This window comes from Scyliorhinus torazame, chromosome 9, assembly GCF_047496885.1.
Source record: "Scyliorhinus torazame isolate Kashiwa2021f chromosome 9, sScyTor2.1, whole genome shotgun sequence".
In the NCBI taxonomy this organism is placed as follows: domain Eukaryota; kingdom Metazoa; phylum Chordata; class Chondrichthyes; order Carcharhiniformes; family Scyliorhinidae; genus Scyliorhinus; species Scyliorhinus torazame.
The window spans coordinates 18,135,563-18,154,416 of record NC_092715.1 but is presented as its reverse complement, the minus strand read 5'-3'; the positions used below and the strand labels follow the sequence as shown (position 1 = coordinate 18,154,416).

The window sequence follows — 18,854 nt, the reverse complement described above, 5'->3', positions numbered from 1 at the left end:
GAAGGATGGCTTTTCGCGAGTCGTGCGTCACTTTGAGTTGGCATGAACCGGTAGCAGGAATGACGTTGCCATTGTAGTCCACTAGTTGGCAGGTCGACGGAAGAATGGTTGGTTTAACCCCAAGGGTCTGAAAGGCTGACCACGCTAGGAGTTTAGCGGAAGCACCAGTGTCCAGGCGGAATCATATCTGGGATCGGTTGACCGTCAGGGTGGCACACCACTCGTCGTCTGGATCAATGCTGTGCACCGACAGCGGCTGGTGATTTTGATTCAGAGACAGCCTGTTCTTTGTTGTAACAGCAACCCGAAAAGGCTCCCTCGGGTCCTCGGTGTCACTGATCTGCGGGAAGTCGGAATCGGACTCGGTGAACGTGGGTTGAATTGCCCGAACGTTCCTGCGAGGCTGGCTGAAGCGATGCGAATTGGCAGGCTGAGCTGCTCGACAGCAGGCAGCTTAGTGGCCAAGTCTGCCACATCGTAGGCATTGTCGCGATTTTGCAGGACATTGCCGCTTTAAATGGGCGGAGCCACAGTTGCCGCACGTCGTGACGTCAGTACACTCGTTGCGCCACTGCGCATGCGTGGTGCGGTCCTGCGTGGTGCGTGCCTGAGCATCACGTTCCTCCACGTCACCGTCCCCTTGTTTGGCGCGTACAAGCGCGGGAGGCCGCGAAAAGCGCACTAAATGGCCGCCCTCATCCAGGCTGCAGCCTTGGAGGTGTTCAATTGTTTGGGCCCGTTCTGCCTCATGGGGACCTTGCCGCGCCGTTTCAGCTGCCTGTATGTGGGTGGCATTTTCATGCAGGACACAGGTCTCAATGGCAGTCGCTAGGGTGAGTTGCTTAATTTTGAGGAGCTGCTGACGCAGGGGGCCCGACAGAGCACCAAATACGATCTGGTCGCGTATCATGGAGTCGGAGGTGGGCCTGTAGCCGCAGGACTGCGCAAGGATGCGGAGGTGTGATAAAAAGGATTGGAAAGGCTCGTCCTTACCCTGCAAGCGCTGCTGGAACAGGTATCTTTCGAAGCTTTCATTGACCTCTGTGCTGAAGTGGGTATCGAATTTGAGGAGAACCGTCTTGTACTTTGTCTTGTCCTCGTCGTCTGCGAATGTGAGGGAGTTGAAGATGTGGATGGCGTGTTGCCCGGCCGTGGAGAGGAGCAGAGCGATCTTCCTGGCGTCCGAGGCGTTCTCCCTGTCCGTGGCTTCGAGGAAGAGCTGGAAGCGCTGTTTGAAATTCTTCCAATTGACCGCGAGATTGCCGCAGCGGCGGCGGTTTGATATTCTCCATACTTCAGGATGCCGGAATGCTGATTAGTTGCAGGTGGGTCTCAGAAGTGCTAGTATGCAACCACTCCTTGTACCATGATGTGTTGGGTGTTCTGGATCACAAACAGGTCACCAACACTGAAAGTGGTGCAACTCTATTTTATTACAAGGTTAACTATATTAACATACTTGAACTGTGGGTAAATGCAATACCAGCTTTAACTGTTGACCCTTGCCTCGTCCTAACCAGGTGATGCACTCAGCACATGGTGAATGTCTGTGTTGCAGGCTGTGAGCTCTGTGCTCCGAGCTGGCTGCTACTAGAATGAACGGGAACTCTCCTGTCCCCTTTCTTTATAGTGCGTGTGCTCTCACTGGTGATTGGCTGCGGTGTTGTGTATGCTGATTGGTCCCACTGCATGTCCATCAGTGTGTGTGTGTGTCTGCACCATAATATACTGGTGTATATTACGACACTGTTGTTTGTCCTTTCCTCAGCTGCCGGTGGAAATGACTCGGTGGTGAGTGGCACTGAGGGAGCTTCGGTTACATTGCCCTGTACGTTCATACCCAGTAACTCCCACACCCTGACCACTGTTAGCTGGATGAGGAAGGAGGCCTATCAACATGTGGTCACATTTAGACCCCAGTCAGATGGATTGTGGACAACTGTAAACGGTGACAATCGATACGAGCTCATCGGGAACCCAAAGGAGGGAAATGCCTCAATCAGGATAAAGCAGCTGACCGTGAATGATAGTCGCAGTTACCTGTGTCTGGTGGAGTACACGAGTGGAAAGCCCCATTATCAATACCTGATCCAGACTGAGACACGGCTGCAGGTCAAACCTGGTAAGAAATCATTGCCGCATTCCCCAGTGAACCGAGGGTGTACACTGAGGGTCTGACAGAGTTTGTGAATGTTGATGCTTTTTGTATTGAATATAATTTGCAGGTGCTGATCTTTTTAGGTGCATTTTGATATTTGTATTAAAAGACATCGGTGCACACATACCATTCAGTACAACCTGCAACCCAAAGTTACTCTGACATTCAGCTGGAAGATACAACAGTATAAATGTCTCTTTTGATTGAAATGGAAATGTTTTAATCCTTCATCCAGAATAGTTCCGTGCATTACCCCCAAGTGTCCATTTGACTGGGAGAGGCATCACAGCCATGCTGGACCTGACCTAGCCCGGCTTTCACACATGGATTATCAACAGGGAGCGATAACATTGAGGAGGGTGGACCATCGGCAATTCTCTTATTCAAGCTAGTGGTAGCTTCAACATACTGCAGCCCTTGCAGCTTCCTGAGCTGATACCATGCGGGTCAGCTCTGATACCAATATTGGAATATTGGTCTAGACGTATAATCTATGTCACACAATTAACCAATTGCTTCCTAGTTATAGAACCATAGAATTCCTACAGTGCAGAAGGAGGCCATTCGGCCCATCGAGTTTGCACCGACCCTCTGAAAGGGCATCCATAGATAGATAGAATTTACAGTGCAGAAGGAGGCCATTCGGCCCATTGAACCTGCACCGGCTCTTAGAAAGAGCACCCTATCCAAGCCCTCACCTCCACCCTATCCCTATAACCCAGTAACCCCACTCAAAACTAAGGGCAATTTTGGACACTAAGGGCAATTTAGCATGGCCAATCCACCTAACCTGCACATCTTTGGACTGTGGGAGGAAACCAGAGCACACGGAGGAAACCCACGCACACACGGGGAGAACATACAGACTCCGCACAAACGGTGACCCAAGCCAGGAATTGAACCTGGGACCCTGGAGCTGTGAAGCAATTGTGCAAACCACTATGCTACCGTGCATCCTACCTCTGCCCAGTCCCCCGTCCTATCCCCGTAACTCCATCTAACCTGCACATCTTTGGACACTAAGGGGCAATTTAACGTGGCCAATCCACCTAACCTGCACATCTTTGTGGGAGGAAACCAGAGTACCTGAGGTGAGGAGAAATGTCTTCACCCAAAGAGTGGTGAATCTGTGGAATTCACTACCATGGAAAATAGTTGAAACCAAAACGTTGTGTCATTCAAAGAAGGAATTAGATACAGCTCTTGGAGCTACAGCTCTTCGGGCAGCACGGTAGCATTGTGGATAGCACAATTGCTTCACAGCTCCAGGGTCCCAGGTTCGATTCCGACTTGGGTCACTGTCTGTGCGGAGTCTGCACATCCTCCCCGTGTGTGCGTGGGTTTCCTCCGGGTGCTCCGGTTTCCTCCCACAGTCCAAAGATGTGCAGGTTAGGTGGATTGGCCATGATAAATTACCCTTAGTGAAATTGCCCTTAGTGTTGGGTGGGGTTGCTGGGTTGTGGGGATAGGGTGGAGGTTTTGACCTTGGGTGGGGTGCTCTTTCCAAGAGCCGGTGCAGACTCGATGGGCTGAATGGCCTCCTTCTGCACTGTAAATTCTATGATGATAATCTAAAGGGATCAAAGGTTATGGTGGGGAAGGCAGGATCAGGGTATTGAACTTGATGATCAGCCATGATCAGAATGAATGGCGGAGCAGGCTCGAAGGGCCGAATGGCCTCCTCCTGCTTCTGTTTTCTATCTATGTTTTCTACGTATGTTTCTAAGCTCAGGGATAGGTCCGAGCAGCAGTGAGCAACCTACGGCCCGGGGCCACGTGGCCCATCTGGGTTCTGAGTCCAGCCTACGAGACATTTTGTTAGCCGTTGCCCACGCACAGCGTTGTCACATTCTGCTGATGTCTATCCGCCTCGTTTTTTTCCTGTTGGTGTGATTTACGAAGGGGAAATCATGCTTGACAAATCTACCGGAGTTCTTCACGGATGTAACTCTTAGAGTTGATGAAGGGGAGCCGGTGGATGTGCTTTATTTGGACTTGCAGAAATTTTTCGACACGGCCCCACTTAAGAGATTAGCGTTTAAAATTAAAGCGCATGGGATTGGGGTGTACTGTATTGAGATGGATAGAAAACTGGTTGGCAGACAGGAAACAAAGAGTAGGAATAAATGGGAATTATTCAAGTGGCAGTCAGTAGCTTGTAAACTTTATAAACTTTATTATTATTGTCACAAATAGGCTCAAATTATTACTTAAGAACTAGGAGCAGGAGTAGGCCATCTGGCCCCTCGAGCCTGCTCCACCATTCAATGAGATCATGGCTGATCTTTCGTGGACTCAGCTCCACTTTCCGGCCCGAACACCAGAACCCTTAATCCCTTTATTCTTCAAAAAACTACCTATCTTTATCTTAAAAACATTTAATGAAGGAGCCTCTACTGCTTCACTGGGTAAGGAATTCCATAGATTCACAACACTTTGGGTGAAGAAGTTCCTCCTAAACTCAGTCCTAAATCTACTTCCCCTTATTTTGAGGCTATGCCCCCTAGTTCTGCTTTCACCCGCTAGTGGAAACAACCTGCCCGCATCTATCCTATCTATTCCCTTCATAATCTTATATGTTTCTATAAGATCCCCCCGCATCCTTCTAAATTCCAATGAGTACAGTCCCAGTCTACTCAACCTCTCCTCATAATCCAACCCCTTCAGCTCTGGGATTAACCTCGTGAATCTCCTCTGCACACCCTCCAGTGCCAGTACGTCCTTTCTCAAGTAAGGAGACCAAAACTGAACACAATACTCCAGGTGTGGCCTCACTAACACCTTATACAATTGCAGCATAACCTCCCTAGTCTTAAATTCCATCCCTCCAGCAATGAAGGACAAAACTCCATTTGCCTTCTTAATCACCTGTTGCACCTGTAAACCAACGTTTTGCGACTCATGCACTAGCACACCCAGGTCTCTCTGCGCAGCAGCATGTTTTAATGTTTTATCATTTAAATGATAATCCCTTTTGCTGTTATTCCTACCAAAATGGATAACCTCACATTTGTCAACATTGAATTCCATCTGCCAGACCCTAGCCCATTCACTTAACCTATCCAAATCCCTCTGCAGACTTCTGGTATCCTCTGCACTTTGTGCTTTACCATTCATCTTAGTGTCGTCTGCAAACTTGGACACATTGCACTTGGTCCCCAACTCCAAATCATCTATGTAAATTGCGAACAATTGTGGGCCCAACACTGATCCCTGAGGGACACCACTAGCTACTGATTGCCAACCAGAGAAACACCCATTAATCCCCACTCTTTGCTTTCTATTAATTAGCCAATCCTCTATCCATGCTACTACTTTACCCTTAATGCCATGCATCTTTATCTTATGCAGCAACCTTTTGTGCGACACCTTGTCAAACCTTGAAATCCAGATATACCACATCCATTGGCTCCCCATTATCTACCGCACTGGTAAAGTCCTCAAAAAATTCCACTAAATTAGTTTGGCACGACCTGCCCCTTATGAACCCATGCTGTATCTGCCCAATGGGACAATTTCCATCCAGATGCCTCGCTATTTCTTCCTTGATGATAGATTCCAGCATCTTCCCTACTACCGAAGTTAAGCTAACTGGCCTATAATTGCCCGCTTTCTGCCTACCTCCTTTCGTGGAGTCACGTTTGCTAATTTCCAATCCACCGGGACCACCCCAGAGTCCAGTGAATTTTGGTAAATCATCACTAGTGCATTTGCAATTTCCCTAGCCATCTCTTTTAGCACTCTGGGATGCATTCCATCAGGGCCAGGAGACTTGTCTACCTTTTGCCCCATTAGCTTGCTCATCGCTACCTCCTTAATGATAACAATCATCTCAAGGTCCTCACCTGTCATAGCCTCATTTCCATCAGTCACTGGCGTGTTATTTGTGTCTTCCACTGTGAAGACCGACCCAAAAAACCTGTTCAGTTCCTCAGCCATTTCCTCATCTCCCATTATTAAATCTCCCTTCTCATCCACTAAAGGACCAATATTTACCTTAGCCACTCTTTTTCGTTTTATATATTTGTAGAAACTTTTACTGTTTTTATATTCTGAGCAAGTTTACTCTCATAATCTATCTTACTCTTCTTTATAGCTTTTTTAGTAGCTTTCTGTTGCCCCCTAAATACTTCCCAATCCTCTAGTCTCCCACTAATCTTTACCACTTTGTATGCTTTTTCCTTCAATTTGATACTCTCCCTTATTTCCTTAGATATCCACGGTCGATTTTCCCTCTTTCTACCATCCTTCCTTTTTGTTGGTATAAACCTTTGCTGAGCTCTGTGAAAAATCGCTTGGAAGGTTCTCCACTGTTCCTCAACTGTTTCACCATAAAGTCCTTGCTCCCAGTCTACCTTAGCTAGCTCTACTCTCATCCCATTGTAATCTCCTTTGTTTAAGCAAAAAACACTCGTGTTTGATTTTACCTTCTCACCCTCCATTACTGCATTGAAGTTACTGTGAAAATCCCCTAGTCGCCACACTCCGGCACTAACCCTAACTCCGGTGCCTGTTCGGGTACACAGAGGGAGAAATCAGAATGTCCAAATTACCTAACAGCACGTCTTTTGGGACTTGTGGGTGGAAACCGGAGCACCTGGAGGAAACCCACGCAGACATGGGGAGAACGTGCAGACTCCGCACAGACAGTGACCCAAGCCGGGAATCGAACCTGGGATCCTGGCGCTGTGAAGCAACAGTGCTAACAAGGTTCTGCAGGGACCAATGCTAGGACCCCAGCTATTCACAATATATATTAATGAATTCGATGGGGGGACTAAATGTAATATTGCCAAATTTGCAGATGGCGCATAGCTGGGTGGGAGGCCGAGCTGCGAGGAGCACGTAGAGATGCTTCTCTGTGACTTGGCCAAGTTGAGTGAGTGGGAAAATGTTTGGCAAATGCACCTAATGTGGATAAATGTGAGCCTGGGTGCCCTCGTGCACCAGTCGCTGGAGGTAAGCTGCAGATGCATCAGGCGGTAAAGAAGGCTAATGGTAAGTTGGCCTTCATAGCGAGAGGATTCGAGTTCAGGGGCATGGATGTCTTGCTGCAAAGATACAGGGCCTTGGTAAGGCCACAGCTGTGTGCAGCTTTGGTCTCTTTATCTGAGGAAGGATGTTCTTGCTCTAGAGGGAGCGCAGCGAAGGTTCACCAGACTGATTCCTGGGATGGTGGGACTGACGGCTGGGGAGAGATTGAGTCGGTTAGGATTGTATTCGCTGCAGTTCACCATCAAAGAAACCTATAAACTTCTAACAGGACTAGACAGGGTAGATGCAGGAAGGATGTTCCCGATGGTGGGTGTGTCCAGAACCAGGGGTCACAGTCTGAGGATACGGGGTGGACCATTTAGGACAGAGATGAGGAGAAATTTCTTCACCCAGAGAGTGGTCGGCCTGTGGAATTCGCTACCACAGGAAGCAGTTGAAACTGCTGTTGGTCCGTTTAGTTGATCTCGCCAGCAGGAATGGCTGTTCACAGATAGGGGGCGTCATTTTGATCGGCAGCCCCGATCTCCCCCCCCTCTTTATCAACCCCCCCACCCCCTCATCCTGAGGCCCCTGTGAACCCCCCTTCACTTCCTCCTCTAATTGGCAAGGCCCACAGTGGAGCAAAGCATGGCAGTGCCAACCTAGCACCCAAGCAACCTGGCATTGCCAGCCCGCACCCTGGTAGTGCCAGAGTGGCATTGACAGGTTGCCAGGCCAGCAGTGCCAAGGTGTCCAGGTGCCAGGGGGAGTGCCGGGGCACCACACTGCCCTGCCCCCGACCACCCGGCGTCTCCAATGATCTGCGGGACTCCCCGAGATGCCGTTACGCCTGGTCCACGTTTGTGGGGATCAGTAGTTAAAGGCGCCCCAGTGAGATCTCACAGGGGCGATTGTTGAATGGGTGAGCTCGGGTGAATTAAGCTAATTTAAATATGCAGATCCTGATCTCGCCCAGTGAGGGTGAGACACAGATTGCAGCGGGTGGAACGGGTCGGGTGACACCCAGCGTGGAGCTCAGTTTGTGGCTCTTGTGTGATTTCCCGTTTTGCCCGGACCTGCGCCGGACGCAACGGGATCGCTGAATTGCGTCCCTGATGTTCCAGGGATTTAGATATAGCACTTGTGGCTAAAGCGATCAAAGGATGGGGGGAAAGTGGGAACAGATTACCCAGTTGGATAATCAGCCATGTTCATGCTGAATGGCGAAGCAGGCTCGAAGGGCCGAATGGCCTCCTCCTGCTCCCGTTTTCTATGTTTCCATCTTTTTCTGGGTAACTATTTCTGGGTAAATACAGGGCAGCACGGCAGCACAGTGGTTAGCACTGTGGCTTCACAGCGCCAGGGACCCGGGTTCGATTCCCGGCTTGGGTCACTGTCTGTGCGGAGTCTGCACGTTCTCCCCGTGTCCGCGTGGGTTTCCTCCAGGTGCTCCGGTTTCCTCCCACAGTCCAAAGATGTGCAGGTTGGGTGGATTGGCCATGATAAATTGCCCCTAGTGATCAAAACGGTTAGGATGGGTTATTGGGTTACGGGGATCGGGTGGAAGTGAGGGCTTAGGTGGGTCAGTGCAGGCTCAATGGGCCGAATGGCCTCCTTCTGCACTCTATGTTCTATGTCCTATTTGTGAAACACAAGCTGCAACCATCCGAAGTTCGCGATTTAAATTGCATTTTCGCAGGACTCCCGGAGTAGAACATAGAACATAGAAAATACAGCACAGAACAGGCCCTTCGGCCCACAATGTTGTGCCGAACCTTTGTCCTAGATTAATCATAGATTATCATTGAATTTACAGTGCAGAAGGAGGCCATTCGGCCCTTTGAGTCTGCACCGGCTCTTGGAAAGAGCACCCTACCCAAGGTCAACACCTCCACCCAACACCAAGGGCAATTTGGACACTAGGGGCAATTTATCATGGCCAATCCACCTAACCTGCACATCTTTGGACTGTGGGAGGAAACCGGAGCACCCGGAGGAAACCCACGCAGACACGGGGAGGATGTGCAGACTCCGCACAGACAATGACCCAAGCCGGAATCGAACCTGGGACCATGGAGCTGTGAAGCAATTGTGCTATCCACAATGCTACCGTGCTGCCCTTAAGAACAAATAAATCTACACTATATCATTTTACCGTAATCCATGTACCTATCCAATAGCTGCTTGAAGGTCCCTAATGTTTCCGACTCAACTACTTCCACAGGCAGTGCATTCCATGCCCCCACTACTCTCTGGGTAAAGAACCTACCTCTGATATCCCTCCTATATCTTCCACCTTTCACCTTAAATTTATGTCCCCTTGTAATGGTTTGTTCCACCCGGGGAAAAAGTCTCTGACTGTCTACTCTATCTATTCCCCTGATCATCTTTTAAACCTCTATCAAGTCGCCCCTCATCCTTCTCCGCTCTAATGAGAAAAGGCCTAGCACCCTCAACCTTTCCTCGTAAGACCTACTCTCCATTCCAGGCAACATCCTGGTAAATCTTCTTTGCACCTTTTCCAGAGCTTCCACATCCTTCCTAAAATGAGGCGACCAGAACTGTACACAGTACTCCAAATGTGGCCTTACCAAAGTTTTGTACAGCTGCATCATCACCTCACGGCTCTTAAATTCAATCCCTCTGTTAATGAACGCGAGCACACCATAGGCCTTCTTCACAGCTCTATCCACTTGAGTGGCAACTTTCAAAGATGTATGAACATAGACACCAAGATCTCTCTGCTCCTCCACATTGCCAAGAACTCTACCGTTAACCCTGTATTCCGCATTCATATTTGTCCTTCCAAAATGGACAACCTCACACTTTTCAGGGTTAAACTCCATCTGCCACTTCTCAGCCCAGCTCTGCATCCTATCTATGTCTCTTTGCAGCCGACAACAGCCCTCCTTACTATCCACAACTCCACCAATCTTCGTATCGTCTGCAAATTTACTGACCCACCCTTCAACTCCCTCATCCAAGTCATTAATGAAAATCACAAACAGCAGAGGACCCAGAGCTGATCCCTGCGGTACGCCACTGGTAACTGGGATCCAGGCTGAATATTTGCCATCCACCACCACTCTCTGACTTCTATCGGTTAGCCAGTTCGTTATCCAACTGGCCAAATTTCCCACTATCCCATGCCTCCTTACTTTCTGCATAAGCCTACCATGGGGAACTTTATCAAATGCCTTACTAAAATCCATGTACACTACATCCACTGCTTTACCTTCATCCACATGCTTGGTCACCTCCTCAAAGAATTCAATAAGATTTGTAAGGCAAGGTATCTGTAGCTTCACAGCGCCAGGGTCCCAGGTTCGATTCCCGGCTTGGGTCGCTGTCTGTGCGGAGTCTGCACGTTCTCCCCGTGTCTGCGTGGGTTTCCTCCGGCTGCTCCGGTTTCCTCCCACAAGTCCCGAAAGACGCGGTTGTTAGGTCATTTGGACATTCTGAATTCTCCCTCAGTGTCGCCGAACAGGCGCCGGAATGTTGCGACTAGGGGCTTTTCACAGTAACTTCATTGCAGTGTTAATGTAAGCCGACTTGTGACAATAAAGTTGATTATTAAATTCATGACAGAATTGGCCTGTGGGTATCACAATCTGCAAGAAGTGGGGCATTCTCTCGAGTGAACATGTGCTGATTTTCAGCTGTTGCTTTTCAATGTTGTTCTTGCTGTTTTACAGAGATACCGCATAATTCCCCCTTCAAACTATCCCTGCTGCTCATCCCACTGCTGATTCTCCTGCTCTTCCTCCTCGTCAGCTTCATCATCTTCAGGAAGAAACGAGGTGGGTTCTGTACAGGATGAGGTCGAATAATGCAATACGGTTCTGTGTTTGAAACAACAGCGGATGGTTATGCTGGAATTTTTTCTCCTCGCCAATTTTTGCATCTTCTGAAGACACCAACTTTGCCTTTGGCCAACAGGCTGTGGGGTCGGAGCTGGCCTGTCCGCTAAGCGCCAACCTCACTCCAGCACCCGACTCAAGCAAGAGATTTCATGGTGTCAGAATGAATTTAGAATTTCAGGCATTTCACTGACAATCTCTTTCCAACCCATTAGAGAATCCCGTTCGACCAATCACTTGCCATTGGCGCCCACTGCACAGAGCCCCAAAGGAATAGAAAGGAAGCTGTAATCCGATACAAGAGATTTATTCCCTTTCACGGTTTTAGCCTTTAAACGAATACACAGAGAGGCTAGACATAGTGACAAAGGTCGCCTTGGTGAGAGCGAAATGTATTGGGATCTCACAGAAACATAGAAACTGGAGCAGGAGGAGGCCATTCGGCCCTTCGAGCCCGCTCCGCCATTCATTCTGATCATGGCTGATCATCCAACTCAATAGCCTAATCCTGCTTTCTCCCCATAGCCTTTGACCCCCTTCGCCCTCAGTGCGATATCGAACTGCTTCTTGTAACCATACAATGTTTTGGCCTCAACTGCTTCCTGTGGTAACGTGTTCCACAGGCCGACCACTCTCTGGGTGATGAAATTTCCCCTCATCTCTGTCCTAAATCGTCTACCCCAAATCCTCAAACTGTGACCCATGGTTCTGGTCACCCCCAATATTGGAAACATCCTGCCTGCACCTACCCTGTCCAGTCCTGTTAGAACTTTATCGGTTTCTATGAGATCCCCCCTCATTCTTCTGAACTCCAGCGAATACAATCCGAACCGATTCAATCTCTCCTTATGCACCAGTTCCGTCACCCCAGGAATCAGTCTGGTAAACCATCTCTGCACTCCCTCTAGAGCAAGAACATCCTTCCTCAGATAAGCAGACCACAACCGCACACAATACTCCAGGTGCGGCCTCACCAAGGCCTGTATAATTGCAGCAAGATGTTCCTGCTCCCTCCCAAAGCCACTCCACTTCTTTACCACTTTTTCTCTTTCTTCAAGATCTTAAAACAGACTCTTTGACCAAGCTTTTGGTTTGAATGTTTTAATATCTCCTGATCCGCCTTGTTGTCAAATTTTGTCGGATTATGCTCCTGTGAAGTGTCTTATGTTCAAGGTGCCAGAAGTTGTTGTTGTTGAGTGGATTGGGCCACCATCGTCCAAATAGAGGCAGCTGGCACTGATCAACTGAGGAAAACGTTGTTGAGACACACAGCCTCGCGGAAGGCCGATAAACCGCACTGATGTTACGACTCTTGCCATTCATGTTACCAAATGACAATTTGTGTTTTGCCGATTCCCATATTGGGTGGCGCGGTAGCGCAGTGGTTAGCACCGCTGCTTCACAGCTCCAGGGCCCCAGGTTCGATTCAGTGGCCTCGGGTCACTGTGCGGAGTCTGCACGTTCTCCCCGTGTGTGCGTGGGTTTCCTCCGGCTGCTCCGGTTTCCTCCCACAGTCCAAAGCTGTGCAGGTCAGTTGCATTGGCCGTGCTAAATTGGCCCTTAGTGTCCAAAAAGGTTAGGTGGGGTTACGGGGATAGGGTGGAGGCCTGGGCTTAAGTAGGGTGCTCTTCCCAAGGGCTGGTGCAGACTGGATGGGCCGAATGGCCTCCTTCTGCACTGTAAATTCCATGATTCATTGTTGCAGCCCCATCGATGGGGCTCCGAATATTCTCTCCAGTCAACTCTGATTTCCTCCAGCACTTCCAGCAGCTTCTGTCAGTTCATCCACAATTGCAGGTGTACAATGCTTCCTGGTGTTCCATGTTCCTTCCACTAAGAACTCCCATTTCCGCTATGGCCACTCTAATTCCGCAACTCTTCCTGAAATCGCTGGTCACGGCTGTGGAATGGCTTGCGTTGGCCTCCAATTTCCACCGCCTTGGATGCTTAGGTAATCAAACATTCTGGTGCAATGCTCCTCATACGTTGTGGTATTTGCCTTCTTTTCCAGTGGGACCATTGTGCTCCTCAAAAAAATCTTCTGTCCACTCTCCCTCCGAATCCATCTCTTTGCCGAAGTTAATTCAATTCTCCTGTCGCCTCCCCTCTGGGCCTTTTTATTGTTCCTGCGGGAATTCCATCACATACAAAGAACAAAGAAATGGACAGCACAGGAACAGGCCCTTCGGTCCTCCAAGCCCGTGCCGACCATGCTGCCCGACTAAACTACAATCTCCTACACTTCCTGGGTCCGTATCCCTCTATTCCCATCCTATTCACGTATTTGTCAAGATGCCCCTTAAATGTCCCTATCGTCCCTGCTTCCACCACCTCCTCCGGTAGCGAGTTCCAGGCACCCACTACCCTCTGCGTAAAAAACCTGCCTCGTACATCTACTCTAAACCTTGCCCCTCTCACCTTAAACCTATGCCCCCTAGTAATTGACACTCGGGGAAAAGCCTCTGACTATCCACTCTGTCTATGCCCCTCATAATTTTGTAGGCCTCTATCAGATCGTCCCTCAACCTCCTTCGTTCCAGTGAGAACAAACCGAGTTTATTCAATCGCTCCTCATAGCTAATGCCCTCCATACCAGGCAACATTCTGGTAACTCTCATCTGCACCCTCTCTAAAGCCTCCACATCCTTCTGGTAGTGTGGCGACCAGAATTGAACACTATACTCCAAGTGTGGCCTAACTAAGGTTCTATACAGCTGGCACATGACTTGCCAATTCTTATACTCAATGCCCCGGCCAATGAAGGCAAGCATGCCATATGCCTTCTTGACTACCTTCTCCACCTGTGTTGCCCCTTTCAGTGACCTGTGGACCTGTACTCCTAGATCTCTTTGACTTTCAATACTCTTGAGGGTTCTACCATTCACTGTATATTCCCTACCTGCATTAGACCTTCCAAAATGCATTACCTCACATTTGTCCGGATTAAACTCCATCTGCCATCTCTCCGACCAAGTCTCCAAACAATCTAAATCCTGCTGTGTCCTCTGACAGTCCTCATCGCTATCCGCAATTCCACCAACCTTTGTGTCGTCTGCAAACTTGCTAATCAGACCAGTTACATTTTCCTCCAAATCATTTATATATACTACAAAGAGCAAAGGTCCCAGCACTGATCCCTGTGGAACACCACTGGTCACAGCCCTCCAATTAGAAAAGCATCCTTCCATTGCTACTCTCTGCCTTCTATGACCTAGACACTTCTGTATCCACCTTGCCAGCTCACCCCTGATCCCGTGTGACTTCACCTTTTGTACTAGTCTACCATGAGGGACCTTGTCAAAGGCCTTTCTGAAGTCCATATAGGCAACATCCACTGCCCTACCTGCATCAATCATCTTTGTGACCTCCTCAAAAAACTCTATCAAGTTAGTGAGACACGACCTCCCCTTCACAAAACCATGCTGCCTCCCACTAATACGTCCATTTGCTTCCAAATGGGAGTAGGTCCTGTCTCGAAGAATTCTCTCCAGTAATTTACCTACCACTGAAGTAAGGCTCACCGGCCTGTAGTTCCCTGGATTATCCTTGCTACTCTTCTTAAACAGAGGAACAACATTGGCTATTCTCCAGTCCTCCGGGACATCACCTGAAGACAGTGAGGATCCAAAGATTTCTGTCAAGGCCTCAGCAATTTCCTCTCCAGCCTCCTTCAGTATTCTGGGGTAGATCCCATCAAACCCTGGGGACTTATCTACCTTAATATTTTTTAAGACACCCAACACCTCGTCTTTTTGGATCTCAATGTGACCCAGGCTATCTACACACCCTTCTCCAGACTCAACATCTACCAATTTCTTCTCTTTGGTGAATACTGATGCAAAGTATTCATTTAGTACCTCGCCCATTTCCTCTGGCTCCACACATAGATTCCCTTGCCTATCCTTCAGTGGGCCAACCCTTTCCCTGGCTACCCTCTTGCTTTTTATGGAGATGTAAAAAGCCTTGGGATTTTCCTTAACCCTATTTGCCAATGACTTTTCGTGACCCCTTCTAGCCCTCCTGACTCCTTGCTTAAGTTCCTTCCTACTTTCCTTATATTCCACACAGGCTTTGTCTGTTTCCAGCCTTTTAGACCTGACAAATGCCTCCTTTTTCTTTTTGACGAGGCCTACAATATCTCTCGTTATCCAAGGTTCCTGAAAATTGACGTATTTATCCTTCCTCACAGGAACATGCCGGTCCTGAATTCCTTTCAACTGACACTTGAAAGCCTCCCACATGTCAGATGTTGATTTGCCCTCAAACATCCACCCCCAATCTATGTTCTTCAGTTCCCGCCTAATATTGTTATAATTAGCCTTCCCCCAATTTAGCACATTCATCCTAGGACCACTCTTATCCTTGTCCACCAGCACTTTAAAACTTACTGAATTGTGGTCACTGTTCCCGAAATGCTCCCCTACTGAAACATCTACCACCTGGCCGGGCTCATTCCCCAATACCAGGTCCAGTACCGCCCCTTCCCTAGTTGGACTGTCCACATATTGTTTTAAGAAACCTTCCTGGATGCTCCTTACAAACTCCTCCCCGTCTAAGCCCCTGGCACTAAGTGAGTCCAAGTCAATATTGGGGAAGTAGAAGTCTCCCATCACCACAACCCTGTTGTTTTTACTCTTTTCCAAAATCTGTCTACCTATCTGCTCCTCTATCTCCTGCTGGCTGTTGGAAGGCTGTAGTAAACCCCCAACATTGTGACTGCACCCTTCTTATTCCTGATCTCTACCCATATAGCCTCACTGCCGTCTGAGGGGTTCTCCCGCAGTACAGCTGTGATATTCTCCCTAACTAGTAGCGCAACTCCGCCACCCCTTTTACATCCCCCTCTATCCCACCTCATAGAATTAGAAGACATCATAGAATTTACAGTGCAGAAGGAGACCATTTGGCCCATCGAGTCTGCACCGGCTCTTGGAAAGAGCACCCTACCCAAGGTCAACACCCCCACCCTATCCCCATAACCCAGTAACCCCACCCAACACTAAGGGCAATTTTGGACACTAAGGGCAATTTATCATGGCCAATCCACCTAACCTGCACATCTTTGGACTGTGGGAGGAAACCGGAGCACCCGGAGGAAACCCACGCACACACGGGGAGGACGTGCAGACTCCGCACAGACAGTGACCCAAGCCAGAATCGAACCTGGGACCCTGGAGCTGTGAAGCAATTGTGCTATCCACAAGGCTACCGTGCTGCCCCACCTGAAACATCTAAATCATGGAACGTTTAGCTGCCAATCCTGCCCTTCCCTCAATCAGGTCTCTGTAATGGCAACAACATCACAGTTCCAAGTACTAATCCAAGCTCTAAGTTCATCTGCCTTAGCCGTAATACTTCTTGCATTAAAACATATGCACTTCAGGCCACCAGACCCGCTGTGTTCAGCAACTTCTCCCTGTCTGCTCTGCCTCAGAGCCCCACTGTCCCTATTCCCTAGTTCTCCCTCAATGCTCTCACCTTCTGACCTATTGCTCCCGTGCCCACCCCCCTGCCATACTAGTTTAAACCCTCCCGTGTGACACTCGCAAACCTCGCGGCCAGGATATTTATGCCTCTCCAGTTTAGATGCAACCCGTCCTTATATAGATCACACCTGCCCCGGAAGAGCTCCTAGTGGTCCAGATAACGGAAACCCTCCCTCCTACACCAGCTGTTTAGCCACGTGTTTAGCTGCTCTATCTTCCTATTTCTAGCCTCACTGGCACGTGGCACAGGGAGTAATCCCGAGATTACAACCCTAGAGGTCCTGTCTTTTAACTTTCTGCCTAGCTCCCTGAACTCCTGCTGCAGGACCTCATGCCCCTTCCTGCCTATGTTGTTAGTACCAACATGTACTACGACCTCTGCCTGTTTGCCCTCCCCCTTCAGGATGCCATCTACCCGCTGTGCCACCCAGATATCCATATCCAATTGGGCGATATGTGTATATTGATGAGCGAGATGGTTTTTTGCCTGATATCCTTGCACTGGCAGAGTGTTGCACTTTTATCAATAAATAACCTAAATATTTACAAATCATTTCTATCTCTTTAGGGCATTCATGGCTAATAGGGTGCACCAGATCGTCAGAAAGGTAGGATGATTGGTTATTGATACAGACATTGCAGCAGAAATGTTCTGGTTCAAGGTTCTTCGATCGAGGCATTCAGGAGGGCATGCGGTGATTATTTGAACAGAAACAATGTGCAGAGGTACCGCACTAAGTCGTAAAGTTCACTTGGATGACCGGTGCAGACACGATGGGCCGAATGGCCTCCTTCTGCACCATAGCAGTTCTGTGATTTGGTTTGTCCATTTAAGGCAGCTCCATGGACACCCGGGGTGGGATTCTCCGACCCCCCGCTGGGTTAGGTGGATTCTGTGATTCTCCTGCCGGCGATTGGCCCAGCGGCCGCCCGTTTACGGCCGGTCCCGCCGGCGTAAATTACAACAGGTACTTACCGGCGGGACCTGGCTCCGCGGGGGGCATCTGGTCCCGGGTGGTGCCCCCACGGTGGCCTGGCCCGCGATCGGAGCCCAAGATTCACCTGCCTTCCCCAAATGGAGCTGCAGCTTAGCCCAGTGTAAAAATAAAGCTCTTCCTCATTTCTATCATTCTGGACACTTTGACCTGCAGTAAGTGCTTCCTGGAAGGAGAGACTTTCCTAGATTAAAATGTTACGATACTCATCTCTAGTAGTCTCACATGTCGGCTTACATTAACACTGCAATGAAGTTACTGTGAAAAGCCCCTAGTCGCCACACTCCGGCGCCTGTTCGGGTACACAGAGGGAGAATTCAGAATGTCCAATTCACCTAACAGCACGTCTTTCGGGACTTGTGGGAGGAAACCGGAGCATCCGGAGGAAACCCACGCAGACACGGGGAGAACGTGCAGACTCCGCACCGACAGTGACCCAAGCCGCGGAATCGAACCTGGGTCACCGGCGCTGTGAAGCAACAGTGCTAACCACTGTGCTACCGCTTGCACCACTCGCAGTGAATGCTTGAGCAGAATGTGGAAGTATTTCATTTCCCTTCCCCCTCCGAGAAGCTGAATTTCTACTTGGTGCGGGGCTGGCCCCCCGATCATTCCCCACTTTCCAAGCTTTCTGCAGTTCGGCCACTAAAGCTGCGACGGACGACCTTGAGCAGCCCTTGCAAAAACTCCGCTCACATCCCCAATACCTTCCCCACCCCGCCCTGTGTCCAGTTAATCGAGGGCAGCCCGAGCTGCCTGGAGCCACTTGTTACCGTGCTCTTTGCAGGGTTCTGCAACCCCCTTTGCGTTGCAGCTGCTGACTATGCTCTGGGCTCCGTGGGTGTCGCTCACACTCTGGTGCCAAGCTGGTACCATCCACTGTGCCAGCTCGCTCAATCTGCCATGGGTTAATCACCCTCAGAAATCTGTCCTCTATAACTTGAACCTAGGATTGCACCGTCAGTTTTCCCTGAATATTTCTGTTCCCTGTGTATTTCTCAGGAAGGATTGCGGCTTAGCCAGCACTGCCGGGACTGATCCGGCCCACCAGCAGTCGGCTCCAGGTAATGACTGCTCTGCAATTAACAGAACAAAATCTATTCAAACAGTGCCAGGAGAAAGTTTAAAGAGTGTTGGCAAACGGGGAATACAGGACAGTCCCTCTCTGGGCAGTAAACTGACGGGACAGATGGACACGTTTCTAGAATGGCACATTCCATGTCTCCCACCATCCTCCTCCTCCTCCTGTAACCAAAAAAAAAGTCTGTGTGGTGAGCTGGTGAGGTAAGCTTTTCTTTCCTTTTCCTCTCTCCACCCTTCCACCACCTCTAACCTGCGGGGTATGTGAAAATCAGGTCAGCTTCTTTTTTTCTCTCTGTAA

The 18,854-nt window shown here is 49.3% G+C and overlaps 1 protein-coding gene across 2 annotated transcripts in view; it reads left to right on the top strand.

Moving 5' to 3' along the window:
- The window catches only part of LOC140429972 (sialic acid-binding Ig-like lectin 12), a 78,334-nt gene that overhangs the window by 37,304 nt on the left and 22,176 nt on the right, over positions 1 to 18,854 (top strand). For both annotated transcript variants that reach the window (XM_072517557.1, XM_072517556.1), the window contains exons 3-6: positions 1,769 to 2,122; positions 10,828 to 10,932; positions 17,047 to 17,086; positions 18,476 to 18,537. In XM_072517557.1, the coding sequence (XP_072373658.1) occupies positions 1,769 to 2,122; positions 10,828 to 10,932; positions 17,047 to 17,086; positions 18,476 to 18,537 (561 nt within the window). The remainder of the gene's footprint in view (positions 1 to 1,768; positions 2,123 to 10,827; positions 10,933 to 17,046; positions 17,087 to 18,475; positions 18,538 to 18,854) is intronic.